General features: G+C 47.4%; 1 protein-coding gene across 1 annotated transcript in view; it reads right to left on the reverse strand.

Annotated features, from left to right (window-relative positions):
- LOC144784229 (carboxylesterase 5A-like) overlaps nt 1-14,987 on the reverse strand; it is a 193,522-nt gene that overhangs the window by 117,594 nt on the left and 60,941 nt on the right. The window contains exons 3-4 of the mRNA XM_078662878.1: nt 13,626-13,764; nt 4,057-4,190 (exon numbers count right to left, since the gene is read on the reverse strand). Coding sequence (XP_078519004.1) covers nt 4,057-4,190; nt 13,626-13,764 — 273 coding nt within the window. The remainder of the gene's footprint in view (nt 1-4,056; nt 4,191-13,625; nt 13,765-14,987) is intronic.

A 14,987-nucleotide genomic window follows, 5' to 3' on the forward strand; every position in this document is an offset into this window, starting at 1 on the left:
CTCCACCCCACGAAAAATAACAGAATCCAAGAGGGCTTGTGGAGATATGCGCTCGTAGGGGTGGATGTTTATTGAGTCTAGCATTTTATATGCTATTTTGTATACAACTGCACTGCATATATTGTCTTCACTCATACACTGTATCACTTTAAGATCACTTATGCACTTACAAGTCACGTTTGCGTCTTTCCAATTATGTACTTGTTTTGTTGACAGCCTCACATATGTAAAAAACAAAACTCAATTTTAGCAGGTACTACCATCCCCTCCTCTTGGAATATTGCAGAGGTTGTCCCTATTTACAAAAAGGGGGACAGAGCAAAGTCAGACAGTTATAGGCCTATTAGCCTTATTGATTCCTTATAGAAAATTTTCTGCAAGCAAATTTTAGGACAAATTCAGGATTGGATCCTTGAGTCCCGTATTGCAAGCGGGTTTTCTACCAAAGATGAATACCTTGCTCAAGCTTTCTGCCTTCTTTGCATCTATTGGAAGGAAGTTGCAGTCAAGGGTGGAAAGCTTTATGTGGCCTTTGTTGACCTTCGGTCTGCATTTGACCTGGTCCTGAGTGCAAGGCTCTGAAGTATTTTAACCCGTTGGCTGCTTCCGCTTTTTTGCGGCAGTGCGGCCGTTTTAAAAAAGCGAGGTAGTGCTGCCGTCGGCCAATGGCCGACGGCAGCATGGAAGGGGTTAAAGGAACAGGGTATTCCGATGAATCTTTAAGATGTTTTAATTAGATTACATTCATCCAACACAGCACAAGTGAGGTGTGGGAGAACAACAAATGTTACAGATCCCTTTCCAGTTCAGTGTGGAGTGAGGCAGGGATGTGTTCTTGCCCCCGCTCTTTTTACTCTTTTTATTAATGGTGTTGCACAATTATTTAAAAAGAGATGGGTGTGATGCCCCAAACATTGGTGCAAAAAGTGTTCCTGCCCTTCTCTTTGCCGACGACAGGCTTTTAATTTTCAAAACACCGCAGGGACTACAGCAGCTTTTAAATGATTTTGTTATGGATTGTGATGCCCGAGGTTTGTTGTTAATGAGTCTAAAACTAAGTATAGGGTTTTAAAAAAAGGAGCGGCCAACACCACAAAAGGATCGGTGTCAATCGGAATCAGTGAGCAGGAGCGAGTTGATGCCTTTGACTACTTCGGCATCCGCCTGACATCAACAATTAATTGGGCTGAACATACTGAGAAAGTCAAAATGCAAATAATACACCAGACTGCTAACACCACCAAAATACATAGGAAAACACAGTCCAGACAGCTCGCCCTGCCCTGGAACCCTGGAAATCTATAAATGAAGGTATTAGGAGAGTCACCCTATGGAGCTGAGCTGTGGGGCACTGGTACCATAAACTGCTTGTCTGTAATTGAAGATCGCTTCCTTAGATCTTCGGTGGATTTACCTTCCAGTATCCTGTCGGTGCCCCTTTATCTGGACCTTGCACACAGACAGCTGGTACACAAAGTAAACTACATACTTTGAATGTTTTGGCATAGGCTATGGTCAGTGGATGAGCTTGTCCCTTACCAGGAGCCTTCAATACAGCTCTTGAGGTTACCATCGATATCCTCGATCCCCTGGTTCAGATCAGTAAGAGAGCTCCCCGGGAGGCTTGGCATAGAGGGGTTCTGGACAAACCCAGAAAGCCTAGCCACCACTTCAAGAATAAACCTGAACGCAAGGTTTTGGGAAACCACATCAAAAAAGCACTGGAAAAAACCGAAGATCGCTTGACTTCTGAATTTTTAGATTTTAAATCCGTCTACTGTTTAGAGGACACAATCTATGAAATTGTCCCCCCAATGGCGCGTAAAGTATTTTTCCAGTTTTGTCATAAGACCCTTCCCACAAACAGTTTTGTTTAAAATGGTGAAATGATGGTCTTAGCGACGACCTTTGCACCGTGTGCAATGCCAGTTCGGAAACAGTTGTACATGTGTTATTCTTTTGTCCATATTACAAATCTTCAAGAAAAACATGGATAATCCCACTGTGCAAACTAGTCGGTACGGGCTACTAACTCGAGGTGTTAAGAACTTTTTTGACTGATACTCGTAGAGTAGTGGTTCTTGGCCTGTCGAGATACTGGCATGCACTTTGGATTAGGTGCACTAAATGCACTTTATGATACATCAAATTCTTTGTCCCTGTGATTTTAATTATACTTTTATGATAATAACAATATCTAAGACTATCTTCTTATGTATTTTGTTCATACTGTGCTGTGTAGTTTTATGATCTTTTATGATCGAAATAAGTTAATGAATGAATTAAAGGATACTTCATACACAGGTATAGGGAGTTGAGTTGTACCAAGAGTTGTGGGGGAAGGTACTCCCACTTTGCTCTCGATAGTATAGGCAGAACAAGTTAGGAATATATGTATGTGCATAATGATATATTTGTGTAATCATACAATATTGTGATAGTGGTTGAATTGTTTATATTTTTTTACCAGTCTTGTGATGCTAGTTACAATGCTTTGTTTCCTCCTGCTAATAATTGCAGCTCATGTTTTTACATAAATGTTTGAAAAGCCCAATTTGTATATTTCTGATGTCTCCCAATGGACATCCCTGATTGGCAATGAAAGGGTAGATCTGTTTCCACGATTTCCTTGAGGAATTTGAGGAGTCGTGTTCTGAGGTTTCAGATATCATCCGGTACCCTGTAAGGTTGGGGCCCAGATGGCGCATTGTGAGTTAGCTAGGAATTGGGCCAACATACTCTGATGATGTGTGTGGACAACATAAACGTCATGTTTTGCCGTTTGTGTTGTCCCGATAGACAGTCCTACTTGATTCGTAGGAACCGTAGGGCAATCTGGCATGAACCCCTGGAAAAATTCAGGCTCAAATTTAATTTAATTTAAGTCAAAGGGCGTGTGATGTCACTGCTGCTACCTCTGGTATTTGGTGAATCAGCGTCTATGGTTGAGAGAATCCTCACCGTGCGCATGGGCCACTTTCACAGTTCTCTGTGCGAGACCTCCATGGCTACGGTAGTGGTCCCACACAGAGCCCTGGGTACAGCATGAGATTGGACACTCTAAATTAGGAGACCCCTGTGCCATTTCGATCTGCTTTGATACTTCCAATGGGTTCCCAGATTGGGCTTCCGCATCAGGAACACTTCTTCCCTTCCCCTAATACATGGGGCAGATGTCCACAGATGCGCTTCTGTCTGCCCTTAAATTGTTCCAAAATCTGTATTCACAAATGCAGAACTCCCAAGGACCCACACAGAGTGACGAGCAGCTGTCAACGTCACAATTTCTACTCCACAGATAGGGGCTGGCGATGGAGTTTAGGAATGATACACTGTCGAAGTACGGCATGATGTGGTACCTACTACAATTATGAGAACGCACACACACTCACTCACCAGCATCGCTTACAGCTCCCTGGAATACCTCCTAAGAGAGCCCCCATACCTTCTAAGAGAGCCCCATGCCTCCTAGTAGATCCTCCATACTTCCAAAGAGTTCCCATGCCTCTTAGGAAAGTCATGCTTTCTAAGAGAGCCCCCATACCGCATGAGAGACACCATACCGGCTTGGAGAACTCCCATGCCTCCTAAGAGAGCCCTATGCCTCCTTAGAGAGCCCCCACATCTCCTTAGAGCGCAGTCATGCCTCTTAAGAGTGCCCCATACCTCTAAAGAGAGCCCTATATCTCCTTAGAGAGCCCCCATATCTCCGAAGAGAGCCCTCATGCCTCCTAAGAGTCCAGGATAAGCTAGCGACCACGAGGCCTATCGGAGGACTCAGCAAACTCCATAAAGGTCTGAGCGCCGACCAAGGGGGATGTTATTTAACATGGTCTCAGTCTGTACTCTGATCCCATAAAACACAGAGTACCTCCGGGTCCTCCTCACCATTACCTGTTGGAGAGCTCATTGAGTTAGATACCCCTGCAGAACCCAATGGCGGTCCAACGATAACTGCGAATCAGTAATGTGAACGGAGTCTTGGGTGATCGCCAGGGCTGGGTGCGGAGATCCATGATCTGGTTCTTCCGCTGTGCGTATGATGTAGTTTATTACCTTAGGAATCCCAGAACTCCCAGCCGGTACTGCATGGAAACCACCACCACGTCCTCGTAGGCCGACAACGCTGATCCATGGATGAAAGATGCGGATCCCATGGTCAGGCCCCCGCCGTGAATCCAGACCATCACCTGGAAGTGAGATGCAAAGAACACCTGAGAAGAGTCCAAGCTCACTGGGTACACGTTACATCTAGTCACCTTCATAGAGTGACCCATCCCCAGAGGGACTGGTCAACAGACTGCCCCTTCCCCAGAGGGATTGGTCAACAGACTGACCCATCCCCACAGGGATTGGTCAACAGACTGCCCCTTCCCCAGAGGGATTGGTCAACAGACTGCTCCTTCCCCAGAGGGATTGGTCAACAGACTGACCCATCCCCACAGGGATTGGTCAACAGACTGCCCCTTCCCCAGAGGGATTGGTCAACAGACTGCTCCTTCCCCAGAGGGATTGGTCAACAGGCTGACCCATCGCCACAGGGATTGGTCAACAGACTGCTCCTTCCCCAGAGGGATTGGTCAACAGACTGACCCATCCCCACAGGGATTGGTCAACAGACTGCCCCTTCCCCAGAGGGATTGGTCAACAGACTGCTCCTTCCCCAGAGGGATTGGTCAACAGGCTGACCCATCGCCACAGGGATTGGTCAACAGACTGCCCCTTCCCCAAAGGGATTGGTCAACAGACTGCCCCTTCCCCAAAGGGATTGGTCAACAGACTGCCCCTTCCCCAAAGGGATTGGTCAACAAGAGGAGATGATTCAAGACTAGCCCTTACCTAGAGGGGTTGATTCATAAATGACCCTTACCCAGGAGGATTAGTCACCTTTACCCAGAGAGGCTGATTCATAGAGTGCCCCTTACTCAAAGGGCTGATTAACAGAATTAACTTCATGGTGAAGGGCACTGGTTGGGAGCTAGTTGTGGAGTTACTGGTGTTAGTACTAGAAATAAGTACTAAAAGGGTCAACAGTTATGGCATTCGTCTCTTGGGGGTTATAGCACGAGGAATAGCAATTGCAGCAGTATAACTAGAAGTTTTCAGCACTACTTCCAGCAGCACAAGAACATGTAGTTGTGGCATTAATGGCCAGGATGAGTAGTATTAGTGCAACTGAGGCCTGGAGTAGTAATAACAGCAGTCCCAGTCTCAGTAGTAACAGTTGGAGCAATCATAATAAAAGTAGTAACAGTTACGTCAGTAGCAATACTACTGTAGTAATAATAGTAGTACAAGTTGCAGTAGTAATATTGATGTCAAAATAATAGTAGGAACAGTTGCAGTACTGATGTAGTGATAATGAATTGATGAAAATGGCATTAGAGTGCACCGCCTCTCCCAGCGGAGCATCCTGGCGCCAAGCGGAAAAGAATGTAGCTGCATAAACATACTGAGTCTTGATCAATCTTTGTAATAGTGTAGTAATACTAGTAAGAACTGTCGCAGTAGGAGGAATGATGTAGTAATAATAGTAAAAGACACACAATTGATGGACGGAATGCAGAACAAATCAAAACATTCACTCCCAGTCAATAGATCTGGGTTAAATACATTGTTCTTTGGCTCGCCATGCCACCGCAGTTTAGACCGGGCCATATGCAAATCAGTCTTGACCCTGGGGCTCCAGATCTCTGTCCTGGGGTGAATGTATGACATTGTTCTGCATTCTGTCCATCAACTGTTGTTTTTGCAATTGTCACCCCGAGTGGGACGGATATGTTCAGACGCGAGTCCCGTGCTCTCCATGCCACTGGAATGAAGCTATCCTGGCTGAAAAGGAGTGAAACCCCGAAACCGGTCCTTGGATGCTTGCTTGTTTCCAGTCCAGGGAGGACCTGGCTTGGCAGTTCAGGCTGGACTGTTCCCATGAGGCACAGGGTCAAGGCTGATTTGCATATGGCTGGGTTCATACTGGAATGGCATGGTGAGCAAAAACACGATGGATTTAGGCCCAGATCTCTGCACTGGGGTGAATGTATGACATTGTTCTGCATTCTGTCCATCAATAGATCTTTTTGCAAAAATCCAGTCAGTAGTAAGCATGCAAGATAAGCAATTTTAAAGATGTAAGTTAAAATAGTGCCTTGAAGCACAAAGCGCCAACTGTGGTTATCTGGTCGTGTAGACCAGGGCAAAAGCAAAAGTTCAGGTCGACCCCAATGGAGCATGGGTCGGAAAGAGGAACGCACTTAGGCCTGCTGACCAAAGTAACTTATATCCTGCTTTATGGAGCGTTGCGAGATTCAGTGTTGCGAACGCATGATGCAGCGGCAGTTCCGACCAAACTGTGGGACAGTGATGCGAGGCCTGCGTTGTCGTGGAAGATGCCGTCAATGGGGTCTTGCGATGCGAAGTCCTTCATTAAGAATGCTTCTCACAGTAGGGGTTCCGAGGAGCTGCAGGGCTGAGATGCGAGTTCCAGCGTCAGTGATGCGTCTCACAGCAGCGCTTCAGATGTGGAGCTGCGAGGTGGTACATCACGTGCATCGGTTCTGCCCACAGGACCACAGCTGGGCTGGCAGAGCACCCTCAGGCCCCCTTCCAAGGGTCCAGGGCGGGGGAGGCGCCACACCAGGGGTAGGAATCACAGCAGACAGAGCCCAGGTGCTGGGTTCAAGGTGATTGGAGCCTGTTCTGTCTCTGAGGCCAATCGAGTAGCCTTTGGAGTTCCTTTGGTGGTCCTCGCTTCAAAATGCAGGTTCTGTCCTTTCACTCAGGCAGCAGGGCAGCGGACGGGTAGCACCACAGAGTGGCAGTCCTTCTTGCAGCAGAGCAGCACAGCAGTCCTTCTGAGTCTTCCCCTCCTTCAGGGGTGTACTGAAGCGGTGGGTCTGAGGGTCCAATATTTATACCAAGGACCAGCTTTGAAGGAGGAGAAGGCTGTGGAGGTTTCTGCCTCTAGAGGGGCTTAGGATTTTCTGCCTCCCTGCCCTGGTCCCAATTTGCCCTGGGGGCACAAAAGACTAGTGTCAAGCTCTTTGTAATTGTGTAAAGTCTTTGTGATGTACAAGTCTGGTAGGTGACATCTCCTCTCCCCATCAAGCCACCGAGGCCCATCCTAACAAGACCTATTGCCCCTTTGTCTCAGTGTCTGGGAGCAACACAGACAGACCAACTGCCAGCTACACCTAGTCATGTGACCCAGATTGTAGGCCGCAGGCCAAGAACAAGAACATGCAGGTGAGGCCTTTCATCGCTTGCAGCAGTATTTGGAAAACAAAATGAATGGAAATCTATTCAACAAAAGCAATGTTGCATCCGATGACTGGTTTAAAGAAAGAACACTCTGTTCATCGTTCATTAAATCACATACCATACATGTGTGTGAGGATGGTCACCTGTCATGGAATGGTGCTTTGTGCAGGGACCTACGTGTTACCTGCAGGGCACACATTTGATTGTCAGCAGGGTCATCTCAGGATTTCATGCTTCTGAGGCTGAAGAAATAGGTGCCCCTTGATCAACTAATAGGAACACTTGTTCTATACAGATGGCACAGCAGGTTCCACATTAAAGAAAATAAGTGATTATGTATTTATTTTAAGATAAAAATTAAATAAAGGGTTCAACAGATGTTAAAGTTGCACATGTGGCCTTCTTCTGGTGACCTTAAGGGAGGGGATTGTGTACCTGAACTTAAAACCTGGCGGATCCTTCCTCGTACAGACCCCTCGCCATGCTTACTTCGGACCGTAAGATACTCTGCAAGATTCTTGCATCTTGATGGTCACACATTATTTCAGGAGGATGAATGCGACCTCATCCAAGCATGTACTACCACCTATAATCTGCGTGACACCTCGGGTCGCGTTGAAGACATGGCCTTGGTTTCCCTTGACCTTGCAAGGGCCTTTCGTACGGTTGAGTGCGATATTCAATGACCGTGCCGCAGGGTATGGGGATTGGTCCCAGTGTTTGTGCGTGGATAAGACTTTTGTACATGGAGCCTTCTATTCATGTCAGGGTGGACGGGGAGCTCTCGGAGTCGTGGACAGTGGGCAGGGGCACGAGACAGGGTTGCCCCCTTTCACCCCTTCTCTTTGCACTTGCAATTGAGCCCCCTGCAGTGTTGTTACGCAGGGTGATCCGGGTTGGAGGTACTACTCAAGTGGTATCGCAGTACGCGGATGACACGTTCATTTCTGTTCAATCTCCTGGAGAGTCGGTACTGCTCTTAATGCACCTTTTGCAGGGGTCTCAGATCTTAAAGTTAATGTCCAAAAATCACTTTTGTTCTCCTTGGGAGAATTAGTAGGGAAGCCCCTAGACCAGCTGCCAGCGGTGGGGCTCTTGTGAGAGCCTATCAGGTTTAGATACTTAGAAATTGGGATCACACGCACCGAGGTGGTGCATGAGCCTAAAAACATGGACAGAGTAGAGGGAGGGCTTGAGAATCTGATCACGTTTTGGAATAAACTCCCTCTTGCTGTAATGGGCAGAGCAGCTATAGCGGAAAGGGTCTTCCTATCGCGATGCCAAGAACCTCAAGCAGAATTCACTTTTCCCACTCGAGGCCAGAGGCCATAGTATCAAGAAAGGGCAATGCCCAGGTTAACACCAGAACCTGGGCTGCTATGGAAATTCACAAGCGCATATTATCAAGCCCATTATCGCCGCTTTAGCAGCAGTTTCCTGCCGATAAAAGCGGTGATAATGTATCGCCCTTTCTTGATAATATGGCCCTAGATTCTTTCCCAGATCTTGGCTGGACGTCGCAGCGGGTAGCATTGGCAGCGCTAAAGAAGGACACGGAGGCCGGCGGGTTGGCAGTCCCTGATATGCAGCTTCATTATTCTGCAGCACATTTGCAGCACGCCGCGCGTTGGATGGTGGAGCCTCCTAAGTGGGAAACGGCTGCTGGCGGACAGGATTGGGGGGGCACCTTGCGACAATTATAAATGTGGGGAGGCCGGTCGGAGCATCCAGTCCCTTAGTTAGTGCAGGTCACCGCTGGGATCTGGGAGAGGGTGGCCAGGTAATAGTCCGAAGAGCCCCTTTTGATAGAGAGCTACAACTGTGGAATCTCACGCCCTTTCGTGCCTTAGATGCTGAGATGTCCATGGCACAGTGAAGAGAGGGGGGAGATCTTTTATCTGGGGGAGATCTTTTATCTCCTTCCAGGAGGCTCGGTATTCCTTCAGGGTTGGCCCGGGTCATTTTTTGCACAACGCTAACTAGTGAGTGTTGTGAGGGAGGTGTGGTGAGATTTCCCTGCAGTGACTCGGACCTCGGAGATGTTGGGTGACCTCATTGGTGTGGGGGAGGGGACCCTTAGGGGTGATATGGTCAAGCAACCATACACAGCGCAAGGAGCCTAGGAGCGTGAATTTGGGAAACCCATTTCGGAGACTGACTGGGTCCATGCTGAGACCTAGGTGCGCACTGTGGGGCATATTTACAAAAAAATTCAAAGCACGGAGCAGCGCCAAATTCAGCAGCAGATTTGCTGCCGCTCGAGTAGATTTGCTGCTTCTCCCATTTGCTGCTTCTCGAGTAGATTTGCTGCCGCGCGAGTGGATTTGCTGCTTCTCGAGTAGATTTGCTGCTTCTCGAGTAGATTTGCTGCTTCTCGAGTAGATTTTCTACTCGAGCTGCAGCAAAATCAACTTGAATGGCTGTGCACTCTTAAAACCCCACAACTTCTACCCACACCAAACTGATAATTCACAATTAGATAGCATTTTGTAGAGCACTATTTTTTCAGAAGCTCCTTAACTGATGTATGCTTTATGTCTTGTAGGGTGCACAATTTGTATCCTAACCTCCTGTTGAAATCTGAATATGAAATGGGTAGCTAAAGAGAGCTGTGTAGAGCCCAGTCTGGTGTGGTCTAGTCTGAGCATTGATGTTTCCATGTTTGCTTGGCAGAGGGCGCCGCAGTATTGTTTTCATGTATGAATATAGCATGTTTTATGCTCAGTTTCGGTGGCACATGTTAAGTATCATTTACACAATTGCAAACCAAATACAGATTTGAAAACACCCGGACACCTCCATACTAGCAGCTCAAGCATGCTATGACTTCTTGCAGTAAGGGGCTGATGGGAGTGATGGAAGGAGTAACCCTAGGGGTAAGGCTACTGAAGGCTAGAAGGGACAAACAGCTACATCGCTGACATTTACCACCATATTGGCCCACACACAAAAAGAACTGGATGGCTTCAATTGACCATGGCGATGGGAGCAAGCCTGTGATTTCACCCCAAGAGTGGTCAGGAAAGTCTGGGTTCTGTTCTGTCCAGTTGAAACTTGTCCATAGAGTGCAGTGCACAAGGGCCAGCCGTGGATCTCTGGGTGAACTTATAATGACACGTGCTCATGAAGTCATGGCTGGGAGGGTGCTTTCATGCAGGTACTGTGCTCGATATATAGAAACACTGTGAATAAGTTGGTAGGAAGCTGGAGACAACACTGGGGCTCCCCTAGAAGAGAGAGAGCTGCAGCACTGTGATGGGCACCCCACCTCCACCTGCCATGGAGGAATGGACCCGCACTGGGCACTTGTGTCCGGCAGCGGACGAAGGGGAATGGAAAGGGGGGGGGGGCTGTCCAAAGACGTCTTAATAAACCTGGAGGACCTGGGAGGAGCTCAATGGGATGGGATAAGTGAGGAGAGCAACTCAAGGAGAAGAGGAAGCAACGTGCCATAGAGACGCCAGCAAGAAGACCACTCGTTACAAGAACTAGCCTGTGACGAGTAACTGGAAGATGAAACTGCTCACGGGCTGGTACATACTGTGTTAAAACTCTCAAAATTAGATCGATGTCAGCACCTAAAATATCAGATCACTGAAACGCGTTGCTGTATTTTTTGGAAGCTGCCATTCGTCTTTATTGCCCACCCATGCTTCTCAATGGTCCACCCATGTTTCTTCATGGCCTACCCATGCTTCTTAATGGTCCACCCATGTTTCTTTACGGCCCACCCACGCTTCCGTATGACCTACCCTTACTTTTTCTTCTTGACCAACCCATGTTTCTTCATGGCCCACCTTTTCTTCTTCACGGCCAACCCATGCTTCTTCATGGCCAACCCATGCTTCTTCATGGCCCTCCTGTGCTTCTTTGCAGCCCACTCCTGTTTCTTCACAGCCCAACCGTGCTTCTTCAATGCTCTCCTGTGATTCTTCACGGCCAACCCATGCTTCTTCATGGCCCACCTCTTCTTCTTCACGGCCAACCCATGCTTCTTCATGGCCCTCCTGTGCTTCTTTGCAGCCCACTCCTGTTTCTTCACAGCCCAACCGTGCTTCTTCAATGCTCTCCTGTGATTCTTCACGGCCAAGCCCTGCTTCTTCACGACCCACCGATGCTTTTTTGCAGCCCACCTCTCATTTGTCACAGACCACTTATGCTCCTTCATGGCCCACCCCCGCTTCTTCAAAGCCCTCATATGGTTCCTCACAGCTCACCCCGGCTTCTTCATGGATCTTATAGATCACGAATCCTAGAGCAAGGCCTGGGGTGAGGGCTGGTGAGGGTAAATGGGAACTTCAGGGGGGTACGGGAGGGGTGATGGATGGGACGGCGTGACAGCCACGGCCCATGCTGTAAAAGCGGTGGGGAGGTGGGGCTGGGTGGGGGGTGATTTCAACAGACGACCACAAGGGAAAATTAAACAAATAATTCATTTTCCCTCATCGTTGTCTGTCAAAAGTCCCACCCACCGCCCCAACGCTCTGACCTGCACAGGCCGTGGCTGGGGGGTGATGGCCGAGGGGGTGGTGGCTACAAGGTGTGAGGGATCTGGAGTGGGGCCGGCGGCTGGGGGTGATGGCTGTGGAGGGGGGAAAGCTGGGGAGGGGATGATAGCCACATGGTACGGTACCACATATGCTGTACACTAATCGTGGAAGAGAGAGGGAACGAACATCCACGCAATCCCTGGAGTGGAGATCAATGATGATAAACGAGAGAGGCATCGAACGTCCACGCAATCCCTGGAGTGGAGATCAATGATGATAAACGAGAGAGGGATCGAACGTCCACGCAATCCCTGGAGTGGAGATCAATGATGATAAAAGAGAGAGGGATCGGACATCCACGCAATCCTAGGGTGGGGATCTGTGAGCAAGGAAAAGAGAGGGAAGGAACATTCATGCAATCCCTACTGTGGAGATCCTTCATGATAGAAGAGAGAGGGATCGAACAGCCACACAATTCTAGGGTGGAGATCCTTGATCATCGAAGGAATAGGAAACAAACATCCATGAAATTTAGGGTGGAGATCCATGATCAAGAAAAAGAAAAGGAATGAACATCCATGGCACCCTACGATGGAGATACGTGTTCATGGAAGAGAGAGGTCATGCGCATCCCTGAAAACCTGGGGTAATGGTCCATGATAACGGAAGAGAGAGGGAACAAACACCCATGAAATCCCAGGAGTAAAGATCTTTGATGATGGAAGAGAGAGGAAATGAACATCCATGCAATCATAGGGTGGAGATCCATTATCAAGGTGTTAAAGATGGCAGGGATTTGTTAGCATGAGCTGAAAGCCATTTTGTATTTGGCAGCCATTTTAGGTAGCCATGTGCTCCCCATGTGCTGTTTGCCTCTTCAGAGCCTTGCAAATGCTCAGAGAGGCCTAGCTAGTAGAATGCACCTGCTCCTAGTATAGAACTGTCAGGCTATTCTTGCTGATGTGTGGAGAAGTAACTCTCCTCCCACTTTGTTGAGCAAGCATATCTTGCATGCCCATATTAGGCATTGTGCATGCTTACATGTGCCAGGACCTCCCCTTGGTCTTATGCTGACTATGTAACCCTACGGTGCAAAAGGGGGTGGTGATGGACGGAACATCCGAACCAATCAAACACTCACACCCAGTCAACAGATCTGGGTTTGATCCATCACCGTTCTTTAGCCCACTCTGCCACCCCAGCTCAGACATGGCCGTATGCAAATCAGTCTGACCCTGTGCGTCATGGGAACAGTCCAGCCCGAACTGCCAAGCCATGCCTTCCCTGGACCGGAAACAAGCTTCCTAGGACCGGTTTCTGGCATTCCAGCCGTCTTTAGCCAGGCTTGCTTAAATCCAGTGGCAAAGTGAGCAAGGGACTCAGGTCTGAGCATGAGCGTGAGTGTTTGATTGGTACAGATGCTCCGTCCATCACCACCCCCTTTTGTACGACTATGTAACACTAAGCATATATAAGGCCCCTGTTTTCTGTACTCCTTAGACTGCCCCATACAGTTTCTGAGGGTTCTGTGTGACATAGTCTCCCTCATCTGAGGTTAATAAATATGTATTTTATATTTCAGCTTCTTTGTTGGTTTAAAGGACCAGGTTTATCAGTGAGAACCCTGAGAAGGTTTCTATTTTCTGCAAAGGAAGAGAGAGGGAACAAACATCCGTGTAACCTAGGGTGGAGATCCGTGATCATGAAAGAGAGAAGGATCGAACATCAATGCAATCCCAGGAGTAAAGACCCATGATGATAGAAGAGAGGGGGAAGGAACATTCATGAAGTCCAGGGGTGGAGATCCTGTGAGCATGCAGAGGTATATCTCTCAAATGGTGGACGAGGAGTGAACAACAATCAGATAACTGGGCTTACCGGTAGCTTTGAGGTCTTTCCTGCATCTGCCGGAGTGTACACGTTGAGGTACAGACAGTCTTCAGACATGGAAAAGGCAGGAAACTTTGCTTCTAATATTTTGCTCAATCGCTCGAGAGTCTCAATTGGTTGTGGGCATCTTAGAAAAAAATAGATTATTATTTAAAACAAGCACATTCAATGACACAACACAAGACAGACATCACTGTAGAACACTGGAATGAGAGGCACAATCACGACAGATGCTCTACTGTAGAGTAGTATTCTATGTATCATGAATGCGGGTGCACCAAGGTATAGGCTTGTGACGGCCAAGCTTGGATATTACAAGTGTGAGGATGGCTTGTAGTTCCGGCTGCTATCAAGCTATGGGAAGATGCAACATATGTTTTTCATTGTGTAGGAGGCACTCTTTAGTGTGCTGCTAACATGTGGCATCAAATACAGGTCTATGTTAGAAATGGGATCTTTGGTTGGCTGAGGCTTGCACCGAAGCCAGGCAGAAACCACCGCTCTAGTCTGGGCTTGGGAGTTACACGCTGAAGATAACCCCTGCTCACCTCCTTGGTAGCTTGGCACGAGCAGTCAGGCTTATCCTGGAGGCAATGTGTAAAGCGTTTGCACAACACACACACAGCAACAACACACTAGGCACACCACAAAAAGGAACTTCACACAAGGTTATATATTAATAATAGCCTTTGTATTATCCGAAGCACATTAGAATAGTAATCACACAACATACCCTGTGCCAGCTGGCACTAGGCAGTATTTAGAGGGGATTATACACACCTGACCGGGCCAATAGGGCCACCGTCAGAACCATCACAAGCACAAATAGTAAATGTAGAACACAACCAGTGATTACTGGCAAACACTGAACTCAGAATTATATCCTGCAACATCAATCATATTATGCAATCATCATCACATTAGGTGTAAAACACATTCTGCACCTACCTCATAAGCATAAACACATTATGCAATAACCTCATAAGCATAAACACATTATGCAATAACCTCATAAGCATAAACACATTATGCAATAACCTCATAAGCATAAGCACATTATGCAATAACCTCATAAGCATAAGCACATTATGCAATAACCTCATAAGCATAAACACATTATGCAATAACCTCATAAGCATAAACACATTATGCAATAACCTCATAAGCATAAGCACATTATGCAATAACCTCATAAGCATAAGCACACTATGCAATAACCTCATAAGCATAAACACATTATGCAATAACCTCATAAGCATAAACACATTATGCAATAACCTCATAAGCATAAACACATTATGCAATAACCTCATAAGCATAAACACATTATGCAATAACCTCATAAGCATA

The sequence above is a fragment of the Lissotriton helveticus genome, chromosome 10 (assembly GCF_964261635.1).
Source record: "Lissotriton helveticus chromosome 10, aLisHel1.1, whole genome shotgun sequence".
Lineage (NCBI taxonomy): Eukaryota > Metazoa > Chordata > Amphibia > Caudata > Salamandridae > Lissotriton > Lissotriton helveticus.